This window comes from Anguilla rostrata, chromosome 15 (genome assembly GCF_018555375.3).
Source record: "Anguilla rostrata isolate EN2019 chromosome 15, ASM1855537v3, whole genome shotgun sequence".
Classification (NCBI taxonomy): Eukaryota; Metazoa; Chordata; class Actinopteri; order Anguilliformes; family Anguillidae; genus Anguilla; species Anguilla rostrata.
Genome location: NC_057947.1, coordinates 32,803,946 through 32,829,202, shown reverse-complemented (window position 1 = coordinate 32,829,202; position 25,257 = coordinate 32,803,946). Strand labels below are relative to the sequence as shown.

At 43.5% G+C, this 25,257-nt stretch overlaps 2 protein-coding genes across 4 annotated transcripts; both read left to right on the top strand.

The window, feature by feature from the left end:
* The first annotated feature begins 2,263 nt into the window (after positions 1 to 2,263).
* On the top strand, positions 2,264 to 11,247 carry LOC135240552 (UBX domain-containing protein 4-like). 2 transcript variants are annotated; one of them, XM_064310151.1, is made up of 13 exons: positions 2,264 to 2,703; positions 3,237 to 3,339; positions 3,521 to 3,549; positions 4,497 to 4,615; positions 5,303 to 5,486; positions 5,758 to 5,890; positions 6,201 to 6,255; positions 6,963 to 7,127; positions 7,644 to 7,771; positions 8,217 to 8,319; positions 8,654 to 8,785; positions 9,124 to 9,326; positions 9,835 to 11,247. In XM_064310151.1, the coding sequence occupies exons 1-13, from the start codon at positions 2,622 to 2,624 to the stop codon at positions 9,971 to 9,973; spliced, it is 1,575 nt and encodes a 524-aa protein (XP_064166221.1). In that variant the 5' UTR covers positions 2,264 to 2,621; the 3' UTR covers positions 9,974 to 11,247. The 2 variants fall into 2 exon arrangements, with proteins under 2 accessions (XP_064166221.1, XP_064166220.1); XM_064310150.1 differs by having other exon boundaries at positions 2,268 to 2,703; positions 9,121 to 9,326.
* A 908-nt stretch (positions 11,248 to 12,155) lies between these two features.
* Positions 12,156 to 17,673, top strand: nmi (N-myc (and STAT) interactor). 2 transcript variants are annotated; one of them, XM_064310148.1, is made up of 11 exons: positions 12,156 to 12,170; positions 13,110 to 13,260; positions 13,411 to 13,455; positions 13,592 to 13,639; positions 13,748 to 13,906; positions 14,075 to 14,191; positions 14,651 to 14,813; positions 15,107 to 15,213; positions 15,734 to 15,920; positions 16,292 to 16,395; positions 16,608 to 17,673. In XM_064310148.1, exons 3-11 carry the CDS (start codon positions 13,417 to 13,419, stop codon positions 16,797 to 16,799), a joined length of 1,116 nt encoding a protein of 371 aa, XP_064166218.1. In that variant the 5' UTR covers positions 12,156 to 12,170; positions 13,110 to 13,260; positions 13,411 to 13,416; the 3' UTR covers positions 16,800 to 17,673. The 2 variants fall into 2 exon arrangements, with proteins under 2 accessions (XP_064166218.1, XP_064166219.1); XM_064310149.1 differs by lacking the exon at positions 12,156 to 12,170 and having other exon boundaries at positions 13,099 to 13,260.
* Positions 17,674 to 25,257: the final 7,584 nt, after the last annotated feature.

Sequence of the window (25,257 nt, the reverse complement as noted above, 5' to 3'; positions counted from 1 at the left end):
TTGTTCCCATCTGTGAATGTATTATGCAGTTATACGGAATGCACTATCAATCTTATTTGTTATTTTGTCTACAGAATTACCCTGATTACATTTAATACCCCAAAATATTGCACTCCACGTACTTACAGACTGTTCTAGTGCAGCCGATTAACTTCTCCATTTAAGAGGAATGTGCTTCTGTTCCAAGTGAAACATGCTAAATGACAGAATTCAGCAAGCAAGACCCTGTGACAGGGAAACGGAACTATGTCAGAATTAATTGAAGGATCACTTGCTTAATTGAAGGTTGATTAGATTTGAGATCATCGATTGATCAAATGTCTGGGAGTCAGGGTTGAAGTCTGAACAGATTGGGTTTTAGTTGGCGTCGGAAAAGTGTTGCATCTTTCAGAATTGTTGAAATTACAATTAATTAATTCCACCACTGACTGAGTTTTTGATTAAATACAGTTTTGTGAATTTATTTATAAATGGAAAACATGGCAGGTTACTGAGTGGAGAGTTTGAATAAATGTGTTTTTAGTTTACACACTCAGTGGCCACTTTATTTGGTACCCCTTATCAAGTATCAGGTTAGGACCCCCTTTTATTTCTAGAACTGTCTGTGTTCTTCACGGGCAGCAAGTATTGGGGGCAGCAAGGTGCTGATAACATTCCTTAGGGATTTTGGTCCATGCTGACTCGATATCATCACGCAGTTCCTGCAGATTTTTTTCTTTCCCGTTCCACTTCGTATCTAAGGTTCTCTATTGGACTGAGATCTGGGTACTGTGCCGGCCATTACAATAAACTTAAGTCACTGTCATGTCCATGGAAGCATGCAGTGATGTGTGCCTTGTGACCTTGTACATTGTCCTACTGAAAGTATTAATTTGAAAAAGGGTAGACTGTGGCCAAAAAGGGATGCACATGGTCAGCAACAATGCTTGCTGTGGCATTCGAATGATCCTCAATTGGTATTGAGAGTTATTTAAACACGACGATGACGATCTCCATTTAGATTTTTTGAATAAATAAGAGTGTGTGGCCTTTAGACTTTAGGCTTCTGTGAGGGTTTTGTGTAATTGTATAATTCTGAATTGGCCTTGTTTAATATGTGTTTGTGTGTCAGTTCTAAGACCTTTTCTGAAGGTGACAGAGGGGATATGTGCTGAGGAACACATCATATCCTCCAAAATAATCGGCATGGTGCGTAAACTCCAGACACTGGCAGCAAGCATGGCCAAATGCTACATCCCAGTCTGTTTGTCAGTTCCCTGAACAGGTGCCTTAAATGGTGCCTGACTGAAAGGTATTGAGGCTATGAAGCAACAAGATTGGTCTGGATCAATCTTACAATAATATAAAGCTACACACACACACACACACACACACACACACTCACGCATCAACAACAGAAACATAGCTTGACGTGTGCACAATAAATCGTGAATATCTGATAAATCGTTAAATTCTTCATATAAATTGCAAATTATTTCCTGTTGTTTATGAAGTTAATTTGTTTAATGTTCTATCTTTGATCCATATTTGAGCCCTTAACATATATTCCACCCTACTGCATCCCCATATAAAGAATGTCATATAAGAATGTTGCATAGGTCTACTGTAAGTAGGCTAGGACTGCAAACATAGCCCATACTACATGACATCATCTACATACAAATAACAGCTGAAACTATCGACAAGTGCAGGGCGAAATGTTCATAGACTGGTTATAACAAGCTATCCTAATGAGAACATTGCAGTCAAAGGGCGCCACCTATTGGTTGTTTTTTGGCATGCAGTGAGTAAAATCTGTACTGGTGCCTTTAATGTGGTATGATTTTTTTTTTAATTTTCAAAATTGATTTTGGTATGGTATTACCTGCAGGCACAAATGTTTGAAAATAAATCAAATCATGATAATTTATGCCTTATAAAATAAAACGTGTCATAATTTAACAGTAAGTGCACTTACGAAATAATTTAATGGTTTCATCTTCTCTAATTTTATATATTTCATTGATAAATGACTTGTTAAAATGAGCTACGATCTCATTTTGTGGTAAATGCTGGGCTTAGTCGTAAATGCTGGGCATAGCCTTACTAGTAGTAATTACTTATACTTTGTGTATAAGTGAAAATAAAAATGTCAATTAACAAGACCAAGTTAAAACCTAGTATATGGCTGGACCGGCCGACCAATGGTGTGACGTCATAACTCACTCAGTGATTCAGTCAGTCACAGACATTCGCGTTTGTAGGGCTGGCCCCGCTGTTGCGGTCCAGTGAAATTTACAAAGAAAGACATTCTAGGTCTTTTAAGACCCGTAATTCGATCGTGAGCCACAAGCTTTCCAGACCCAAGTAACCAGGAGAAGGGAACTGACTGTGAAATCTACTACTTTAATTGCTTAATTGGTGCCTAGGAACAACAAAACCAGCAGACCCCTACTACACGACAACGCAGCATTAAATGAACTACAGCTACCATAGCGCTCGTCGAAATCATATGGACTACAATTCCCTGTACACTTTGCATCCGTACAATCTTGTTGCATGACAGCGAATGTTTATGCGAGTCTGATGTGAGCAAGGACTACAACAGCGAGTGGTGGATTGATACGTATAATTTAGCAAAAATGCTCTGGTTTGATGGCTCGATCCCCGCTGCCATCGTCTCAGCCAAACAGGCGAACTCCATCTTTGTCGTCGTTATTACAGGTAGCTGTTCGTAAAGCGGTTAACAAGTTCTTGTCAGCACAGACTACAGACAGGGCCTAGCTAGCTAGTTAGCTGATGAGCTTGGAGAAATAAGCTATGTCATTGTGTTTAGACGTAGCTAACTAGCGTGCTAGTTGTCTTCTTAAAAAGCCAATAGGCTAACGTTAGGAATCACAGTATTTCATGAACTGTGCAATGAACATTAAAATGTGACGTGGGTAGCTAACTGTTCACCTTAAAAACCTTTTTGTGTAAAATATCAACAGATTAACTAGCTAAGTCAAAAACTAAGATAACGTTTGTAACAGCAGAATGGTAGCTTACGCGCTAGCTTCTATACACATGATAACTTAGAACATGACATATTTTATATTGTTAAATGTCACCTTCTTATGACAACAATTGCTACGGGCGGGGAAAATGCGTAAGATGACTTGACCTGATGGAGAGATCGTATGGTCTGGCATTTTCATGCCGTTTCTCTTACGTTCCAGTGTTGCCTGGGCACTGAAATTAACTGGGTTCTCTTTCAGGAGACGATGAGCAGTCTACACAGGTGATGTCCAGTTGGGAGGATGACAGAGTTGCTCAGGCCACAGAACGCTGCTTTGTCGCAATTAAGATAGATGCGGAAAGGTGTGTGCTGTTTAAATATGATTTTCCGTAAATACTAATTTAGAAGACAACAGTACAACCAATATTATGTTATTGTTTGTCGAGCTTGTGAGCTACTAGAAATACTACTGAGGTAGCGAATAGATTGCGTGACGCGTTACATTACATTTTAATCGTTCTTTCCCTTTTTTTTATCTTGCAGTGAAACCTGTGTTCAGTTTTCTCAAATCTGTATCCTTTTTGAACAAATATTACATTACATTACATTATAGGCATTTGGCAGACGCTCTTATCCAGAGCGACGTACAACAAAGTGTATAACCATAACCAGGAACAAGTAGGACGAAACCCCTAGAGAGAAGTACCGGTCCAACCGCATAGTTCAACTTGGACCCTGAGGGTTAAACTGATTAACACTAACACAACGAGAACAGCAACAACGCAGTCTATGGAAAAAATACAAGCAGTAGTTAGGACAGGTGCATTAACTAAGTCACCTACAAAACAGCTCCCTAGTTACAACCCTAAATTTACAGTCATTTAAGAGATTACAGGGAGGTATGGAGGGATGGGGAGAGGTGCAGCCCGAAGAGATGAGTCTTCAGTCGTCGCTTGAAATGGGTCAGTGTCTCAGCTGTTCTCACCTCCACGGGGAGGTCATTCCACCATCGTGGGGCCAGAACAGACAGGAGACGTGTTCTGGAAGTGCAGGTGCGAAGAGGGGGAGGTGCCAGGCGTCCTGAGGTAGCAGAACGGAGGGGTCTGGCTGGCATGTAGGGTTTGAATATCTTGTGGAGGTATGCTGGGGCTGATCCCTTGACTGCCTGGTATGCTAGGACCAATGTTTTAAAATTGATGCGAGCTATAACAGGCAGCCAGTGGAGGGTAGTGAGCAGGGGAGTGACGTGGGAATGTCTGGGGAGGTTGAAGACCAGACGAGCTGCAGCATTCTGAATGAGTTGCAGGGGTCTTGAACTGGAGTACAGTAATAAAATGAAGTAATAGCCATTATAAAATAGCCTCTGATATAATAAGAGGAAGTGGGGTTTGCTACTGTCATCACCAAGGGTGTAAAGTATATTACCATATTAACCTCTTCCGCTGTGTTTAAAAATAAATCCCCACTCTTTGCCCCTAAGTGCTGTCCCATTGGTCCTTTCCTTGATGCTCTCTGAAAGATCCCGTAGTCTGCATCCCCTCCAGTTTCTTCATAGGAGAAAATGGCATTCCCTTGGAGGTGATTGCTGGCAGTGTCTCAGCTGAAGAGCTCATGAAGCGGATCGACAAGGTCAAGCAGGTGAGATCAGACCGCAGCTATTCTGCCATCTCATCCAAGGGAGCCTTCGCTGTTATTTGCATTTTCACATTTTACTGGGGCCATTGCTTTCGCCCTTTTCAATACCCAGGCATTTTCATAGTAGTTGATTTGTTTGAAACCGAGGCGTTCAGTTCAGTGTAAATGCATTAATGTAAATCAAGGGCCAATAAAACCGTTGGATACTGAGAACAGTGCCCTTCGAGAAGGGAGATTTTTTGAGCCAGACGGCCTCCGATCCCAAATTGTGTTGAAAGAGTAAAGCAAACTGAAAAATTTTTTTTTCGAAATGGGACCTATTCACCATTTTCTGCATTTGAGTTAATGTTTTTATTCAGTGGAAGTTTTGTTTAAACATCTCTGTACGTCACTTTGGATAAGACAGTCTGCTAAGTGACAGAAAAATAATGTAATTTAGTCGCATTGTGTACAGCTACCTAGTGGGAACACCAAGGCATTGATAAGGAAATTTCAACTAATGTGTGACACACTCACACACAACAAGTTTGTATCTGTGTTGGGTAGCTTTCATTCTTTCAGCTCATCCAAAGATCTATGATGGTGCTGAGCAAGAAGCGAATGAATGTATCTGCTGCACCAGACGATAAATGTTTTGATGCGGTGAAGGGAAGTCTTCATCGTGTGTTGTGTTCTCCATGCGTTGGGTAGATGCACGCACAGGAGGCGGAGGTCTCAGACAGGGTCTTGAGTCAGGATGGAGAGCACATGGACACATCCCCGCCACCTGCTGTTGGCCCAGAGCCAGTCACTGAGCCAGCCTCCCCACCAGCCAGCAGCACACTACCACCCAGCGCAGCCTCAGAGAACGCCGCTACACCCGCCCCATCCAAAGGTGAGTTAGTCGGGCTGGAGAGGGGAAGAAGCGCCAAAACTGTTCTTTCTTACTGCAGCATTTCCTGCTTTGGAAGGCTAGTCGTAAAATCTGGCTTTGCCAGTATTGTTTGAACGGTTTCTTGAGTACTGGTTTTTGTAGAATCACTTCTGCATTGTTATGGTTTGTTACTAAACGCAAAAACAAGAGCACCATAACTGGGTATGTGAAACTGAATGGGTGATGCCAGGCAGGACCTGTAAGCCCCTCCCCTTCTCTCCCCCCCCCCCAGAGTCGCTCTCCAGGCCCGCAGAGGAGGGCGGAGCCTCAGGTTACGTGACCCCGGCCGAGGACAGGAGCCTGTCGTCAGATGACCTGTCGCTCAGCTCCCAGCCCGACGAGGGCGTGGATGCCAAGGTGGAGAGGTGAGTCGTAGCGAAGCAGGGGGTGAGTCATGGAGAAGCGGGGGTCAGTTTTCATGCCTAGGTGAGTCATGGGGAAGCAGGGTTGAGTTTTGATGCCAAGGTGGACAGGTAAGTTGTGGAGAAATAGGGATGAGTTTCGATGGCAATTAGTGATGAGGCGGGGGTGAGTTTTCATGCTAAGGTGGAGAGGTGAGTCATGGAGAAGCAGGGGTGAGTCGTGGTGAGACGGGGGTGAGTTTTGCATTGCCATACTGCAGGCTCAGAGCCTGTCTCTGTGAGCAGCTTGTTCACGTGAAACTTTCTCACGCAGGCTAACCAAGAAGCTGGAGGAGAGACGAGAACGCAGAAAAACAGGAGAAGAGGAGGTACTGCACTCCCAGAATGCATTGCAGGCAGCGCAAGAGACGCTGCAGCTCTGCAGGACTTTTTTAAAATTTTATTTATGATCGATATTCTAGTGAAGACGACAGAGTGATTGTACATGGGCTGCATACAAACAACCGGGGCTTGCATATCACACCTATATTACAGGCAATACACAGTGATGGATGGATGGTTGGAACAAAATAATCCAGGAAACCATTTTATTGAAGACAGGCCAGAGTGTATTTGACATATAGTGATCCTACATGAACTCTGTACTGACGTCCAAGGCTGGTGGATCACATCTGTCAGTGTACATGTAGCAAATAAGTGTGATCTGAAGTAGTGATGGTAGAGGGGGGGAATGGGTATATATAGTGATGTTAAAGTAATCCTTGAATCCAAGACAATTTTGAGATTGTTTGATAAGCAACTGAGTTATAAAACATTGAGGTATTTCTTCTCATTTTTAGCGAGATGCCAGTGTTATTGGTTCTGGGCTTCACATATGCTGGTTTGGTATTGTCCAGCCTTGTTTAGATCCTGAAGAAAACACTGTGAAGGGAGGGGTGTTATTGCAGATGCATGCATCAGACAGACTTAAGAGGCCTTATTTCTGGGGCACACCGCAGACAGATTTGAGCTAGGTTTTCCCCGACCATACGTTTGGCCGTTCGTACGCAATGACATCACCGGTGTTTGTGAGCAGCAGGAGATAAGGAAGGAGATGGATCGCAGGAGGCAGGGGAAGGAGACGCTGGACTACAGACGGCAGCAGGACGGGGACCGGACCAAGCGCATGCTGGAGGAGAGGAACAGAGAGAAGGCGGAGGAGAGGGCGGCGCGGGATCGCGTCAAGCAGCAGATCGCTCTGGTGAGCATGCTGCTGTCCGTGGCGCTGGCAGTGCTGCGGAGTGGGGGAGCTGACGACAGAGAGAGAGAGACAGACAGAGAGAGAGAGAGAGTGATGGGAGTGGGGGGGTCACAGTATTAATGGTTAATTAATGACACCTGCTCTGTAGCCTATGGAAAAGTATGAATGGGTTGGTGAATTTGGGCGAGTGGGACACTGCAGGAACCTGAAAGGGCTTTGTAGCTCAGGTACAGGCGAGTGTAGACCCTCTGGCTGCAGTGTACACCCTGAGCAGCAGAGGGCGCAGTCTGCCTGCAGTGTAAACCCCGAGCAGCAGAGGGGGCAGTCTGGCTGCAGTGTACACCCCGAGCAGCAGAGGGCGCAGTCTGACTGCAGTGTAAACCCCGAGCAGCAGCGGGCGCAGTCTGCCTGCAGTGTACACCCCAAGCAGCAGAGGGCGCTGCAGCAGCCTGGGCTGTGTGCCGTGCCGATAGCAGCGAGTGAACGGCGACTCCGGTGTCTCTCCCCCCCCCACAGGACCGGGCCGATCGGGCGGCCCGCTACGCCAAGAACCAGGAGGAGGTGGACGCGGCCAAGGCCGCGGCGCTGCAGGCCCGGCAAGCGGAGATGGAGGCCAGGAAGGAGGCGCTGCACAGAGAGAGGAGGTGCAGGCCGCTCACCAAACTGCCACACTGTACCACACCACACGCCACAGGACCAAACCAGACTCTACCACATCCCCACACAGCCACACCGAGTCCACACTGTCTGTATCATCACACAAACAACAGTGCAGTTGTGCTTCAGTCGTCCCATAGGCATTAGACTGTCTGTTTCAGATTAGAAACTGCATGTGTGCAGTATGGAAAAACTACTGTATTCACTTAAGTGATTAGGCTCCCCCTTGACCTGGTGCCTTGACAGTTGGATGTGATGTGATGTGATGTGGTGTGATGTGATGGGATGGGATGGGATGTGGTGTGGTGTGATGTGATGGGATGTGGTTTGGTGTGGTGAGGTGTGATTGAATGGGATGGAGTGTGATGCGGTGTGTTGTGATGTAGCGGCTTCGCGTTTCTCCTCTCAGTGCAGCTTGTGTTTCCCTCCCAGTGCCGTTGCCAGGATACAGTTCCGTCTGCCGGACGGCTCCTTCTTCACCAACCAGTTTCCCTCCGAGGCCCGGCTGCAGGACGCCCGAGACTTCGCCGCTCGGGTGGGTGGGGTCAGCTACCCAGTTTGGCAAAAAAAAAAAAGACCTTTTTGATTTTAGAAAAGTTTCATGAACATTGTGCTGACGTATAGCTCTTAAAACATGCTTGGATAAGGTCCTGAGACTTGTTGTGGCTGTCAGTGGATGTCAGCTATTGCAGTACCTCTCCAAGGACTGCACCACTCAGTCCTTGGCTGCCATTTTCTCACAGTGTATAATTACAATGCATCCGTACAGCAGAGGGGGTCCTCTCTGGTTGCCTAATGTCTCTTCCAGGACCTTACCCAATGAATCCTTTCTTACCGGCGATTCATATCGTCATTTTCCCCCCGTGCAGGAAGTAGGAAACCGCTACGGAAATTTCTCTCTGGCCACCATGTTCCCCAGGAGAGAGTTCACCGGACAGGACCTGGACAAGACGCTGCTGGAGCTGGAGCTCGCTCCGAGCGCGTCCGTCGTGCTGCTGCCTGTGAGTGAGAGCTGAGGCGCCTGCCGACGCTAACGCTAACGCGCGTTTGCACTACAAATCCCAGAATGCACCGAGAACAGCAGCTATGGCTGCTGGGTTTGGTTGTCTTGGTCAGTGTTTTTGTGTTTTCGGAAGGCTAGCGGGTTTCTGATGAAGGCTCTTTGCTGCTATACAAATGTACTTCCACTACCCTGGCTTTCAGTGTCTCTCTTGAGAATATCCCACCATAGTAATGGCCTTTTATGCTGTTGTATGTGATTTTTGTAGTTGTAGTCATAATCTTGATATATCTTAGACTGTGGATTTTTATTTTTACCGTTTCCATGGTTCTGCAGCAGACGGGACGACCGACCAACACTGTGGTGCAGTCCTCAGGCGGGGGCTTCTGGGTGGTGCTGGGGACCGTCTTCTACCCCCTGCTGGCGGTTTGGAGGTTCATCAGCGGCTTCCTCTTCTGCAGCCCCCCGCCCACTGGCCCCGCCGCCAGGGCCCCGCCCCAGAGACCTGGCCCCGCCTCTGCCTCGTCCAGCCAACCAAACAGGTGGGTCCTTTGAGTCAAGCCGTCAAGAAGACGTTCTCACTTAATGATGGAACTCATCATCAAAAACGCATCTCTTTCCACAGTGGAAGAAGTACTGAGACCAAAGATATGGGTCACCCTCCCTGGTTGTGGTAATGGAAGTGAATAGGTCTAAAGAATTTATTGGAATTTAATGTTTCCGTATGGCAATCAGTTGTGGTGTCTTAATTACTCATTAATAATAAAAACAGAAGAGAATGTGCAGGAAATGAGGGGAAAGTCATTGAGAGTTCTCTGGATCTGTTCTCCTGTTTGCATTTAGTAAAAAATATGCTGCATTTGCCCGTAGATTTCATCAGATTGAATGACTTTTTTTAATCGCAGTATGTGCGCATGTGAGAAGATGTGCCTGTCTTCTTGACTATTTCTGTTTGACTTGAAGCAAATTGCATTTTTTTTTTTTTAAAGAGAACTTAAAACCCCTTTTTTTTTTTTGTTTTGCCTGCGTCTCAACGTTCCTCTTCCTCAGAGAGTTTATCCGTAAGCGGGTTCTGGAGAAGCGGCCCGAGGACTTCAAAAAAGACGGGAAAATCTACAGGCTAAGGACTCAGGAAGACAGCGAGGACGAGAACAACACCTGGAACGGCAACTCCACCCAGCAGATGTAGCCGGGCCGACGCCCAGCACTGCGCAATAAGGTCCACCTCCTGTCTCTCACCAGGTTTTCTGTGCGCTGAGAACGCTCCGTTTTCATTGGCCGATTCAGCTTTTTCCCAGACTGCGGTATGTTCCTGCCGCAGTCCTGGTCCCGCTGTTCCCTTGCATGGTTAGCTGAGTATAATCAGTGCCCTCCCACTGGCCTGGACAACATTCTGTTTTTACTACTTCACTGTATTTCATGTTATCGTTTGATAACTGTTTCCCCCCCCCCCCGTAACAACAGCAGGGCCAGAATCCAGAGGCGCTGGTTGTATTGGCTACCAGGAGGTTCTGGGCTCATCTAGTGCTTGAACTTATGGATGATTCTTTTTTTTTCTTTTTTTTGGCAACATCTATTTTATTTAACAACGGCTTCATGAAGAAACTAGTCCGGCGAAAATGTGAAACGACTGACGTTTGCGTGTTTTATATTAAGGGATTTGTTCCTTAATGAGTGTATCGTCTGCGTAGATTGCGGAAGGCACTTTTAGTTGAAAACGGGAATACTTTACAGCTCTTGTTTAATAATGGAAATGAAATTGAAGTTTTTTTCAAATAATGGCATTTTTTTCACCTGCTGTGGTTTTATTTGGTGATGCTGTATAGTTTTCTATAATCGCAAGGTTGTGCGATTTCATGCATGTTAAACTTGGGAATCAAAAGCATGACTTGATTGGTTCCATTGGTTCCTACGACAGGAGCTCTTAGAGAGTGAAGGTTTGTATACAGGTCAGGCATTTGGTACCAGATGGTAGTAATTATGGCTCACTGTGATGTCAGGTACTTTTTTTTATTTTATTTTTTTACTTTACCTACTGTAAGAGTCAGCTGCAATGTCTGAAACTAAACTCATACCCAACAGATGTTGCCAACCCCCTATGGAAAAAGAATATATTTAAAAAATATATTGAAATATACAATTAATATAATGCAACAATTAATAATATATTGGCAAATATAGGCGTTGTCTATAGATTGCTTCTTTAAGATCGCAGTATCTCACAGTATATCACAACTGCTGTGAAATATTTGTCATTATATTTTCCAAAAATCTACATATTTACGATTTAGTGCATTTCCATAAGTATGTGAACTTGCTTGTACATGTGGAAAGGTTTTATGATGTGTTTAAAGGTCAAGTGTGTTTGGATGAACTTTCGTGATTTTTCTTTTTTTTTTTTTTTTTGATTAACCGCAACCTGTACAAATGGATAACATTAAAAGATTTTGTCTAAAAAAGTTATGCTACTTGTCCTGGATACTCATCAGAAAGTAATGTAACGTTAAAAAAACTATACTGACATTATGCGCTATTGTTTATTTTTGTTATATTATGCCTATTTGATAGGGACTATGCACAGTCGGCAGTTCTGCCAGTAATTCTGTGCTAAAGTGCCTAAGTTAGGTAAACTAACTGGTTTTCATCTGCAGTCACTGAGCATATACAGAGAGAAGAAAACCAGGTAAAATCACAGGTAAACCAGGTAAAATCACAGGTAAACCAGGTTAAAAAGATTTTTGTATAAAGTCTCAGCAGGCTTTAATGTAGTTATTCTGGCTTGTGACCAGCTTGTAAGGCAAATACCTCAGATGGGAAAAATCACTGAGTTCAAAATGAGTTTATTTGTCAAGGTGAATTTTGCCATGTTGACCACCCTTTTGGAAAGAGAGATTGTCTGCAAAAATGCCAAGATAAGGATAAGGATTTTAGGATTTTTCTCTTGCACATCTGGTAAATAGGCTTCTGTTTTATGTTATTAATTTGAGCTTGCACTCAAAATATGATATAAATCAAAACTTTAATTGAGGTTAAATTGTTCAAAGAAAAACAAATATTCAAGAAATAATTAAAATTTTCTGAAATATATTGGCATATATTTATTGGCAATACAATAAAACCAGGCTGCCCCTCCCAGGAGTGTACAACTGGGTTAAAAAAAAAAAAAGAACACAAAATCAAGCTTTTGTAATGCTGGTCCTAGTCCCCTGGCCTAAATTAGGCCTACACTGGAAACCTGTGAATGAGCTGCAGAGAAGAGTCCACAAGCAAAACACCAAGGACATATCTGGAGAGATACGACAAGGAGGAATGGTCTCGGATCCCTTGTTATGCGTTCTACCACCTCATCAAACATAGGTTTGTTAGCAAAACTCAGTTCTGTTACGGTAAGATTTTTATAATTTTCTCATTTTGCGTTGAACAGATTTACTAAAGTAAATTCTGTCCAGCATGTTAGCACATTAATATAGACAAACATGCTGGACAGAAGAGATTTTGGTAAATAAAACAGAAAGTGAACCACTGGGAACCAGGTCGCGGTGTCCCCAGAACACAACATGAGGGTTAAGCCTGTATTTGTGTACAAAATGAATGAATTAATATTTTCATTTCATGCCACACGTGGGATTATATGGCACATCAATAATCAAACAAATTCAAACAATGGATAGTGCTTGGAGTGTCGAGCAACATCGTTCAACACAGGTGGAGAGACGCTATTCAGAAATTTAATTCTACATCCCTCCAGCCCGCGAGCCCATCCTTGCATATACAACATAAACTCAAGTAAAGCAATAAACTACCAATTTATGTTCAGCAGAAAGAGGCGACCTGCGGGCAACATATGTAGAGAGACCTGTCTAGTAGACTCCGTATCCACACCTGCAAAATGTGTCTTCGTGTTCTTTTATTTCCTTTTTTTTTTCAAGTACTGGAAACCGATCATTACAAAGCAACCGTTTTGATCTGAAATACTTGTGAAACCCAGGCTAACCTATAAGAAAGGGGTAGACTACTGCTTGTACTGAAAACCTGTGGCCTCTGTAACTCGCGATGATAAGATTTCCGTCTGCAATACATCCCAATTTTAAGTAATAATACGATATAATCAAAGAGGTCGATTTGTTATTACCATAGATTAAAACAAATTAGGCTACATAAGTCGCATGAAAACAAAACAAAAAAAAATGCAAACAATAATTTTATATGTTGATTTAAGTATTGCTTTGCCATCATTTTTTATGTTTAGTTAACCCTTTAAATCTTTTTCGGTGTTTGAGCAAGTTGAACAGTAACACCGCGCGTGTGCATTTTTTATCCACAAGTTTCGCTTTTGGTTCAGCATAATCGCAGTGGTTTGGACGAGAGAAGATAAGCGAGACTACTAACGCCGAAGCTTAATAACCTGGTTGTTCTGTGGACGATTAACTTGAGAAGTTTCGAAAAGGAACTCATTAAGAAAACCAATACAATACTGTAAGTAATGCGCATGTATGTTTATATTTTAACAATGTATATATTGTCTACAGAAATGTTCATTTGTGTAGGGCTGTAAGATTCTAAGCTTACTGCATGGACATAAAATTGGAAAACAATTTCAGATCTTTGGTTTAACTGTTCATTCAGGTCATCATGGCTTCCACAGAATATGTTATGCCCCAGAAGGAGACTGTAAGTAAATAAATATTGAAAGTTTATAGTGAACAGAGAATGTTTATGATGTATAATTCTTAAAGGTGAAACCGAAACCTAATAAACTGTGTGTTGAACTGGTTTTCGTATTTGGTAAAAGCAGCCTCTGTTTCAGGAAGAGCAAAGCCTAACTAAAGCCATGGACGAACTGGAGTTGTGGAGGGTCGGTAATTCTCTTTTGCTTATAAATCTGTATGTTCTGACGTCATTTTCTCAGTCTTCCAGCGATGGGCGTTTGTCGTTGTTAAAATCAACTCTCAATTTTATTCAGAACAAAGTTGAGAAAGCCGAGACGGAGAAGTCCAGACTTCTCCTGGAGAAACTGAGCGCAGAGGAGACCAAAAAACAAGCCCAAAATGAAACGATGAAGCTCGTGGAGCAACAGAAAAAGTTGGAAGAAGCCTTTGAAAAAACGAATCAAGCAAAACAGGTGCGTCTGTTACGTTCAGCTTTAATTGCGCCTCCACAAATGGCTGACTGATGGCAGTATGGCAAGCGCATTGGGTGGCATCTCTCCAGAAGCTGGTTATGCTGGTCATACTGCTTTCGGTTATAAACAATATCCTCTCTCTTTAACGTATCCATCGTTGTCATGTAGGACAGTATCCTGCAACTTGAGAAAAGTAATCAGGCGCTGATGCAGCAGCTGCAGAAGTACGAAGACATGCTGAAAGCCAAGAAGGCTGAGTACTCATCTCTCCAGCAGCTCTCCAAGGTATTCGCTTTACTCTTATTCTGCGAGTAATTCAACAGCCGTCCGGGCTCCTCCCAAGAATTTTTTTTCTCACCACTGTTTGCCCTGCGATAGATTGGCGACCTATCCAGGGTTTATTCCTGCCCCTTGCCCAATGAATGCTGGGATACGCTCCAGCACCCCCCACGACCCTGCCCAGGATAAGCGGTTATAGATAATGGATGGATCTTTCTACTGGTGTTTTTTTTTTTTACCTCACTTGTGGGGTTTTTGGGTTTCAGGCCCGATCTTTCCAAATTTTCTTGTTTCATGTTTTCCCGTACAGCGTCTTTGCGACATTTTTGGATAGCACTGTTAAAAAATTTTTTTTGAATGAAATTAAAGTGAATTGATAAGAAATATTTGGTGCTTGGGCGTGACAAATACTTCATGCTCATGGTTGGCTGTGTCCCCCACCCCGCTCCCCCCCCCTCCTCCCAGGTTAAAGCAGACATTCCCGAAACGAAGGTGACATTCACAGGGGTGGAGACAGAAGGGGAGGACACAAACTATGAGGACATTGTGGGTGTCTTCACCATTACCCAGAAGCCCTCGCTACACCTGGCTGGTGGGGAGGCACTCATCACGTTTGAGGAGGAGAAAGGTAGAGCCATTACCATCACTGTACCTGTTCACCTGTCTGCATTTAGTTTTAAAGCCCTTTATGTGGCCTTATGGGAAATTAATCAACTCACCTGAGCAATCTTGGAATTACTTGTTTTCTAAAAAATATATATATATATATTTTATTTAAAAAAATAGCTTTTTGGAAAGCCTGGATCATCTATAATTTGAACGTGTTTGGAAGATGGTATGATTGTGAATGTCATCATGTTAAAACCCCCATGCTAATGTGTAAATAATGTTGTGATTTGAGCTGTGCATCCTTTCTCAAAGTGGCAGAAAATATTCTGAGGCTGCCCAGGTGCTCCGTGGCTTTTGACAATAACAGAATGGACCTGAATCCCATCAAAGTGACGCTGGGCTCCTCCGTGAAGTTTGAGGTGAGCGCACAACGTAACTCATTCGTGGGGTTTGTGGAAACTGAGCAGAAGCAGCACCTGCAGCACATTTCAAAGCGACGTACAATAAGGGCATATTGAAGGTCATGCGTACAATAAGTGGGCGGTAGTGTAGTATAATGGGTAAGGAGCTGGTCTTGTAACCGAAAGGTCGCAGGTTCAATTCCTGGGTAGGACGCATTCTGCCATTGTACCCTTGAGCAACGTACTTATCGTGCATTGCTCCAGTATATATCCAGCTGTATAAATGGATGCAATGTAAATGCTGTGTAAAACATTGTGTAAGTCACTCTGAGTGTCTGCTAAATGTAATGTAATGTAATGTCGAAGGTCATGCGTACAATAAGTGCATACCGAAGGTCATGTGAAGGTCAGGCATACAGAAAATGCATACCGGAGGTCATGTGTACAAGCATACCAAGTGGCAGTACCCTTCAACGCCCACTCAGGCGCACATTAATAAGTGCGTACCGAATGACGGTACCCTTTAACGGCCTCTCAGGTGCACCTGAATGTGTCTAAGAGGAAGCTGCGCTTCTCCAACCTGTTCCCTCACCTGCCCGCGGAGCGCATGCGGGATCACCTGGAGATCAGGTTCTCCAAGCCCAGCCTCGGGGGAGGGGAGGTGGAGGAGGTGGCCTACAACATGGACACGGGCTCGGGCGAGATCACCTTCCTCAACACCGGAGGTCATTCTTATTCACAGCTGGGACGGCCCGTGCTCTTAAGACATTAAGGGACACGTTAGCACTTTCAGTTTAAAGAGAAATGCTCAGCTAGCCAAAATTCTGTTTCCAAATCCGTGGGAAGTTGTTAGATTCATGTGTTCTTGTGAATTTTGTTGAACAGATGAACAGATTTGTGCGTTCTCATGAATTTGTGAAACAGTTTAAACCAGCCTTTGAACGGTGTACTTGAGGACTACTTTTTAAATGCTTCTTTATTGCATCATTTTCATCACCAGTGTCATATTTAGCAGTTATATTGTATATTGTATTTCTATATATACATCACGCTACTTTATAAAACACAACCCTTGTATTTTATTTATTTTTTTCAGTTGCTGAGCGCTTGGCCCTCAAGAGGAAATACACCCTCGATGCCAGTCAGGAGGTTCATGTCTCTGTCCAGCCTTCTTTCGAATACCAGCTGAAGAAATTTCAGGTGAAAATCAAACGCCAATGACTCGTTGTTCACTGTTGACATTTTCATTTTTGAAAAAAGGATATTTTTAATTTTCCTTTTAGTGCGTTCTTCATGCGTTCTAATATCACCCCGTGAAGTTGTGTCTTACATATTAGGCTTATTCACTCTCCAATGTCTCCATTCGCTCACGTCTTAATTAGCAGACTTGTGTGCATCGTATCTGGTTTCAGACTTACTGCGGGGTCTCCAAGCGTACGGTGCTGCTTCGCGGGATCGAGGACGTCGTGGACGAGGAGGATCTACAAGATCACCTGGAGATCCACTTCCAGAAGCCCAGCAACTACGGCGGGGAGGTGGAGAACATCAAGTACATCAGCAGACCCAAAAGCGCTGAAGCCTACTTCAGCGAGGACGCCACGTAAACTAAAGACAGCACATGTTGAAACGTCTGCTGCAGTTTCCTTCGTATAGCACGTTCTGCAAAGGGCATTGTCACACAGAGCAGCTTTACAGTGATCCAGGCCTGAATCCCCCAATAACATGCCTTAGGGCAACAGTGGCAGAGGAGACACTCCCTGACTGGTAACAGGAAGAAACCTTGAGCAGAACCTGCCCTTCTGCCACAATGCCACTGTCTAGGAAAAAAAGCTAATTACGTGTAATCTATAAATCATCTGCTATAAGTGAGAACCCTGTTCCTTTTCATTATCTTGATAAGTATAAACTATCTTTTAGATAAGATTTTAAACTGAGGTCTTGACTCACCTGACTTATTACAATGACTATGGGGGTATCTTGATGTTTTGTCCCAACCTGCCCACTTAATCATCCCCCACTTTCATTGGCTCGATGCTTTCCTCCCTCTCCACCTAATCTAATTTGCGTTACGGTGTTCTGATGCAAAATGGCCGCCAAGAATGTGGGTGCTACAAATTGGTTGTGGTTGAGGTGAGTTTCCCCCCTTCACTGTGAAGGGATTTGAGATCATGATTTGAAAAGCCATGCCCATGATGATAATAATGATGATGATGATAATGCTACTAATAATAATATTAATTCTTCTTCTTATTATTACTATTATATGCACCAAATGATAATCAAATAAGAGTTTTCACTGTGATAGCTTCAGTGAAGGCTTGTGGCACAGCCTGAAAATGCAAACGTCAACTCTTCAGCAAATTGTAATTCACCTGAAATCCACTATGTGTCTCTGTAGCAGTAATATGTAATGTCTGTATGTGACAATGAAATTGCTTATTCTAAGGCTGGGATTAATTAAAGGACTATTTGTGATTAGTGAGGCTCTTAAATGTTATATGTTATAATGATTCCTTGGTGTCTTGATGAGAAGGCTGTATCAGCGTGTGGTATTTTTAGGTGAAATGCCAGGCTGCAGAAAACATATTGGCCTTAGTAACAGTCTTAGTAACACTATGTTTTACTTTGAGACCAAGATGAAATGAACTAAGAGTTTGCGTAGTTGGGCAGTCTATTTTAAAATGTAAAAGGGCTACTGTAAATCGGCACAGTGCAAAAATATATTATTCGTAATATTTTAGAAACGGTCACCACATTAGTGTATTTCAGTAGTAAAACAGTAAAACAGTAATGGCGCTGAGGGCGCTAGAGAACACTAGAGGGCGCTGCAGCTCTTTAAAAACTGATGGAAGCACACACACACACACTGTACAAAGTCTGACATTGATCTTGCAGCACACACTTCGGTCAACCCTATTTGACTTCAGGGTTAGTCTGGACTGAAGTGCAATTCAGAAGTTTTATCTGCCAGAATTGAGCTACTCTGAATAGGCTGACCTTCCCTTCGAGACAATGTTTTACTGAGTGTTGGGTGAATGAAGAGAAAACTTGAAAGAGTTGAAAGAATTATATAATGGTGGTAATGCACGGTGCATACAATGCACATATATTTAACACTGTGCAGTAACAGTGCCATCATAACTTTTATCTCTCGGTTGCTTCAAATAAAATTATTTTAAAACAGGATGGGTCAGTTTCACGGACACAGATTAAATGGAGTTTAGTCTAGGGCTAGGCTCTAATCGGAGTCTGCGAAACCATCTCTATATATACTACATATAGTACACTATTACACTGCGTGCTACCTCAGTGTATGTTCGTCTTGGTCAGCTCTCCAATGTGAAGTAGCACCTAACAGCAAGAAGCTTCCTGGGTTCGAATCTGGCCTGGGCCTTTCTGTGTGGCGCTTTGCATGTTCTCCCCGTGTCCGCGTGGGTTTCCTCTGGGTACTCCGGTTTCCTCCCACAGCCCGAAGACATGCAGGTTAGGCTAATTGCCCATAGGAATTGTGTGAGTGAATGGTGTGCGAATGGTATGCATGCCCCGCGATAGATTGGCGACCTGTCCAGGGTGTGTTCCTGCCTCTCGCCCAGTACATGCTGGGATAGGCTCCAGCATGCCCCCACGAGCCTGACCAGGATAAGCGGTTATAGATAACGGATGGATGGATGTTGACTCTGGTGAAGAGACAGAATTACAGATTTAACCATCATCCATTTTGTTAAACCTACATCATTATGGTGCTTCCTTTAGGGATTAGCCCTACTTTGTGTGGTACACAGTACGTCAAATGGATTGACATTTTATTCTGTCAATCCATTTCATGAATGACCTTCATCACTCAGATTTGGCACTCAATGGCTAGTTTATATGCTGTGGCTCTGATGCTGTCTGACACATCCCAGTTTTGTAACTGACAGTCCGTGCGGTTCCTGTCCAGTTCCCAGCTCCACACAGCGCCGTACGGCAAAATTGTTTTGCTTAACGGTGCTTACAGCAGTCTGAAATAATGTGTACATAAAGCCATCGCTTACCGTAATTAGAAATGATGAGCTGATCGGTTAATATCTGGCGGACCAATGGAGCGAGAGACAGGGGTGTGCGTGTGGCTCAGTCCCTGCAGTTCAATCGGGTATGCATTTTATTTTCCATCTGGAATGGAATCAAAATGTACTCTTCTGCGGGCTAAAGTGAAGAGGTTTGAATAAAAAGAAAGTTTACAATACGCCCTTGGTAATGCTTTTATTTGCCCCCCCCCCTGCAGCCCCCATCTCCCCACTCCCAAGGTTACTAACCAAAGCCAGATGGGGGAACGCACCAGGAAACCGTGGTTCCCCTTCAAGGTGCCCCATTTTGGGCTGTTGGACCTCCCCTGGGGGAAGGTGGGGTCTCACCTACACCCCCGACAGCACAGCTCTCTGTGCTCAGGAGCATTCCCCTGGTGGGTCTTGGGAGGGGTTGAGGTGGGTAACGTGGATAAAACTATTTTCTGTCTAACTTACGCATTCCAAATGCATTTGCTCCAGTCAAATTAAACACTGCTCTACTTGTATTTATATCCACTAAATCAGTGGATATGCATGCATGCTTCATGTGTTAAAAAAACATATGCATTTTACTAAGGTCACAAAAAAAAATATTCATTCATTAAGTCAGTTTTGGGTGCTTTTGAATAAAATGCTCATTGTTAATAACAGCGTTTATATGAGTTGAAGAGAGATCAAATGTACTTAACATTTTACTGTGGGCCAGAATTTCAATGCAATGAAAGAGACTGACAAAATAGGTCCCACATCACGTCAGGTGGTCCCAGCACCAACACAAGTCCACACCATCGTCCAGAATCATTGCCATCCTTTGTAAAGATAAAAAAAATGGCTATGAGAAAATTTCTAAATATGAGAGAAATCTAGCCATTAGCCATCAATAAATTACCATTATATTTAAGCAGATACTGTCTGTTCCCTTTCCCCTATATTTGAACCAACGTGATGTGAAAAGGTACTGGCGTTTAGACAAACCCTGCATCTAACTCCTATTCTCTCTCTTACCGTGAACATGTTCTACAGCACACCACTGGTCCGAAACACATAGGTCCCCAAGGGGCGTGCATTCACAGAGATTGTGTTTATTAACCCTCCTGTTCTGTTCATTTTTTAGGTACAGCAAAAATGTTCCCGGGTCAATCCCCATACAGGGGGGGGTTTGCAAATACATGAAATGAACCATTTTCATTTAAAATGTTGATTACACTAATTAAGGCCAGTTAGTTTCATACTGAAAAAATAATTTTAAGTATTTTTCCTAGATTTTCAAACTTTAAAAAGGGTCAATTTGACCCGCAACATAACAGGAGGGTTAATGAGATCATACGTCAGGCTGCCGTTTCACGTAAACGTAGCATTTCCAGCTAGGCCCCAGCTCTGTGCCCGTCTGCGCAGAGTTGATTTAGAATAACAGTGACCTCACCCTGCAGACTGGGGGGATGACAGTTTTCATTACGGAAACCATTTGGAAATGTTTCAAACATAAACAGGATTTCAAGTGAGGCTCCCCCACTGGAAATGAAAGAGAGGGACAATGTGAAAACTTCTTGAATGCTGTTTTTAGACTGCAATCCTGAATGAGTTTTTAGATCAGTGATAACAATGCTTCGAACCAAAAAACATTGTGAATCCTGTTTGTGAATGTAAAGGAGCTGTCTGTTCATGCATACACCTCTTATTTTATGTGTTCATGCATTTGCGTTTACAACAAAAACATTGTGAATCCTGTTTGTGAATGCAAAGGAGCTGTCTGTTCATGCGTACACCTCTTGTTTTATGTGTTTATGCATTTGCGTTTACAGTCGAGATACTCTGTACGCTTGTGCAACTTCCATTTCACGAGTGTCTGCATCTGGGATCACTTACAGTGTTTAGGCATACAGGCGAATTTGTAATTGTATTTTTTTTCATCCATATGTATGTGGAATTATCAAATTATTAAATCATCAAACAGTGTAATAGAGCTGCCAGTGTACGCTAAGTGTTTTCAGTCTTAGTTCATTTCAGTTAATTTCTCTACTTTTACCATGTGTTTTAAAATAAGATCCTTTTGTTACTTTTTTGCGAAAATTTTAGTTGATTGCAAATTATACCTTGCTAGCTAACAAGACACCCAACCAATTTAGCATGCTAGCGCTGAGTAAAAATTTAGCCTTAATTTTTGAAATTTTTTAACTATAATATGATATTATAACATGTTGTGTCTCTATCTCTGGATGTGAACAGTAAACTTGCTGATGTAATGCACACATGCTAAAAAGCCTAGTGCGGTCATCATCCTCAATCCTACCATGTTAAACCTATGATATCCCGCACTCTCCCGGGCTGCTAGTTAATAAACTGAACAGTATATTTTGTTTCTAAACAGACAGGCTGTTCCGTCGTCTTGCTGAGTAAACCCCCTTGTCCTCTCACGCAAAGAAAATTTCTGCTTCCATGACCCCAGATGGCTTTTTGCTGCCTTCCGTCATGCCCACTGGGATTAAAAATGCACTGGCTGCATTCCGGAGACAGGTTCTGTCCAGGTTGTCAAGGTTACGAGGCCTATTTAAGGTGACACGGTTGTCTTTTGATGTAGAAATGAGATGCATGCATAGTTAGGATAATGTTATTATTGTTATGTAATACACGGTCTTTCATTCTTAAAATTATTGTTTATTTAACTTTCCTGGCATTCGGGAAAATCTTTTAACAAATCGCACATCTTTTAACTACATACACACATACCAAAGCAGACAGTGCTTGCCTGTTTTTTTTTTTCTGTAGAAGTGAATGATGCATGCAAAGTCCTTGAAAAATCATGACTACAGAGTTTATGCCTCCTCCCTGGAGTCATCCTTGCCAGCTCATTAGTCTGCATTAAAAGAGAAAGCGTCATTAACGGCTAGTACAGTTTAAAAACAACCAATCGCGCCCTTCTCTGATGAATGAATCCATCCTTGAATGTACGTCCCGATAGGTAGTGTGACACCCCTGGGAGGGACATGCGGCAGTTCCGGATGTGTGCCATGGTTGCCGCATGGAGAGAGAGAGAGAGAGAGAGAGAGACACACCCACACCAACACAAAATCAAATAAAAAAATGAACACCTTCTCCCTTCCCCCTCACAGATTCTGAACTAAAAACAATAAACTAAAACAACAAAAGTAAAACCCAGTGACAGCTCTTCAGCTCACCCACAGGTCTAAGCCGGCCAACTTTTCTGTTGCCAGTTTCTTTCTTTCTTCTGTCTTTCTTTCTCTGTCTGGGACGGTCGAAACTCAAACAGTCTCGCTCTCTCTGTGTGTGCTCCCGGTCTCGGCCCCCCCTGTACCGTGGAGAGGAACACACCTTTTAAGCACCTGGGCTGGTTAGCTAACGCAGCCCAGGTGCGTGCGCTCCCTCCACCGGAAGGTGAGGCCGAGACAAATTCGCTCTCCTGGACAAATGTGCCCACGGATGAAAAGCTTTCTTTGAAGTCTGCTACATTGTGCAACCCGTGCTGTGCATGATATGTCACTCAGAGGGACAAAGCTTGCGGTTCTTCGCCCTCGTATGCAAGCACTGTATGCAAGATGCGCTTATGCCTTGCTGAGAAGGGGTTAAAGTGCTTACTTCTCATTCTAACTATAGACTAAACATTTTTCCAAACAGTACCTGTGCAGCGTGGGATCGGTATAAAATAAACAAATTCCTGAGTTTGATGAGTTTCTGGCAGTTATTTATCATGTGTAAAATTTTGACTATGTGCTAATCTATAGGGATCCTTTCAATATAATTGCCATTTGGCTAATAATCTCTATAGGAGAGTATCGGGAGCGATGCTAACCTATCTTCCCTTGCTTCCCTCCCTCCCCCTTACAGGTATCCACCCACTCTCGAAGCGGCACGCAGATGCGCAAGTAAAAATAAATACACTGCTATATTACAGTTCATTAAAAAAACTGTATGGATATGACAGGCCAGTCACATGAGTTCACTGCCCTCCCTACTCCCAGCCAACCCGAGCCCCACCCCCCTTCTAGCCAGCACAGAAGACCTCCCACAGGTAAGCGTGCTCTCCCTACGCCTTTCCCCACAGCAACCCAGGTAGTCTCATCACTTCAGAGGCTCTGCAAACTCGCAAACAAGGACACTACACCTGTATCTACACACTGAAAAAATGTGAAATGCCACCTGCGAGCCAACCCTGCAGACAGCCTCCCCCCCCCCCCCCCGCCACACACACACACCCCCTCGCCACACACACACACCCCTCGCCACACACACACACACCCCCTCGCCACACACACACACACACCCTTGCCACACACACACACAGGGAACTTAATCTTTTTGGGCTCAGCCACACTATACGCATGAACATACACCCAATACCCTGAACGTGGAATATGGAACACAAACAGAAAAGCACATGAACTATAAATATATGTAACTGCTAAGTGTAAATGTCAAATATAAATATAAATACTGAATGTAAATTCCAAATGTAAATGTAAAAATGTAGAAATGTCTGGAATATATGCTAATTGGCCAAGCTTCCTATGTCTGTTTTTTTTTGCATGAAGGAGGGCGTTCTTAACCACACCCACGCAAACACAGCTGAAACATTGGCTGTCTCAAAATGGCTACCCCAGGCAAAATGGCTGAAGCCATAACTCATTAAGTCATGTGTGTGCATTAATTACACATATGCACCGAGGCTTCCCATGTCTTCCACCTTCAAATGAATAACACTGAGTTCCATTTTTCAAACTAGTCCCCATTATTTAAACGTTTGGCCCCATTTAAGGAAGGAGGAAAGTATGTCTGTCTGTCAGACCATTTCCCCCTCTGTCATCAGGGGTCGGATAATAAACCTGGGCCTGGCAATGAAACAAACCTCTGGGAAAGAGGGGGAGCAGAGGTTTGGGGGTGGGGGGGTGGGGGTGCTGTGTCTCCATGTAGCGAATATGAGACCCATTGTCAATCTGACTCACTCTCGAAGCTGAGAGCGAATCCAAATCCAAACAAAATATTGGAAACAACCGGAGCATTCGGAGACCGTGTGAGAGAGCACCGCCCAACGCGGATCAGAACTGAAGTTTCTCCGACGTTCTCTTTCTTGTGCCAGCTGGGTCAGCGCTACAGCACAGACTGAATCCACAGCGCGCTGTAGACTGGCGAGAGGCCAGGGTATAATATCTCTCCTTCCCTGGTGACTCATCATGCCCTGCCCTCCCTAGTGTATCCTGAAAATACCGACACACCTACATCCATTTGTAGATGTTTCAATGACCTTCGGAATGCACTTATTGAACGTCGCTTTGGATTCAAGCGTCCGCCAAATAAAAATGTAATGTAATGTAATCCTGGGGTGGGGATGGGGTACGAGTTCGGGTTTAGGGCGTACACTGCGAAACATTCAGTACCGATTCAATTTCAAACGAGGAGAAATGCATTCTATTTAACTTTCAACGTTTTGCCCTGCACTTACATGTGTACCTACAAGTTTGAGGAAATAAGAAACCGCTCTACCTTTGTCTTTGAATTCTGTGGTGCACGTACATCAAGCCATGCTTCAACGAAAAGGAAAAAAAAATGTGGGGGGCAACTTTGCACCAATATGTGACTTAACACTGAAAATCTGGACTCTGTACTACTGAGGAGTTAGCTCTACCTTTAACTGTATTCACAAAATCCATTGTAATCCTGTAAACATATTTATTTTTTGCTAGAATCATCATGCTTGCTCATGGATATTACTTCAGAAGAGAAGGTCTCCGTACTACATTGACGTGTTAATCTAATAATCTGAATTCATTGCCAGCTCAGTGATACAATGATCTGTTTTTCTACAGGATCTGCCCTGAACTGATTCCATGAATGGGTTGGCCGTTTTTACAAGGAAGAACGTAACAGAGTGATGCCTTGTGAAAAAGGTGTCTCCTTTTTTATTGTGCATTTTCAGGTAGTTACGTAACAGAGTGATGACATGTTGGACAAGGGGATGCAAGACAGGCAAAAAGTGGTTACAGACAGTATATGAAACACTAAC

What these genes read in the sequence shown, in the direction of transcription:
- LOC135240552 (XM_064310150.1), top strand. Translation starts at nt 2,622, where the DNA reads ATGCTCTGGTTTGATGGCTCGATCCCCGCTGCCATCGTCTCAGCCAAA. An exon ending in TACACCCGCCCCATCCAAAG is followed by an intron (nt 5,487 to 5,757) that starts GTGAGTTAGTCG and finishes CCCCCCCCCCAG; the next exon opens with AGTCGCTCTCCAGGCCCGCA. An exon ending in TCGTCCAGCCAACCAAACAG is followed by an intron (nt 9,327 to 9,834) that starts GTGGGTCCTTTG and finishes CCTCTTCCTCAG; the next exon opens with AGAGTTTATCCGTAAGCGGG.
- nmi (XM_064310148.1), top strand. Translation starts at nt 13,417, where the DNA reads ATGGCTTCCACAGAATATGTTATGCCCCAGAAGGAGACT. An exon ending in ACGAACTGGAGTTGTGGAGG is followed by an intron (nt 13,640 to 13,747) that starts GTCGGTAATTCT and finishes AATTTTATTCAG; the next exon opens with AACAAAGTTGAGAAAGCCGA. An exon ending in GCTCCTCCGTGAAGTTTGAG is followed by an intron (nt 15,214 to 15,733) that starts GTGAGCGCACAA and finishes ACGGCCTCTCAG; the next exon opens with GTGCACCTGAATGTGTCTAA.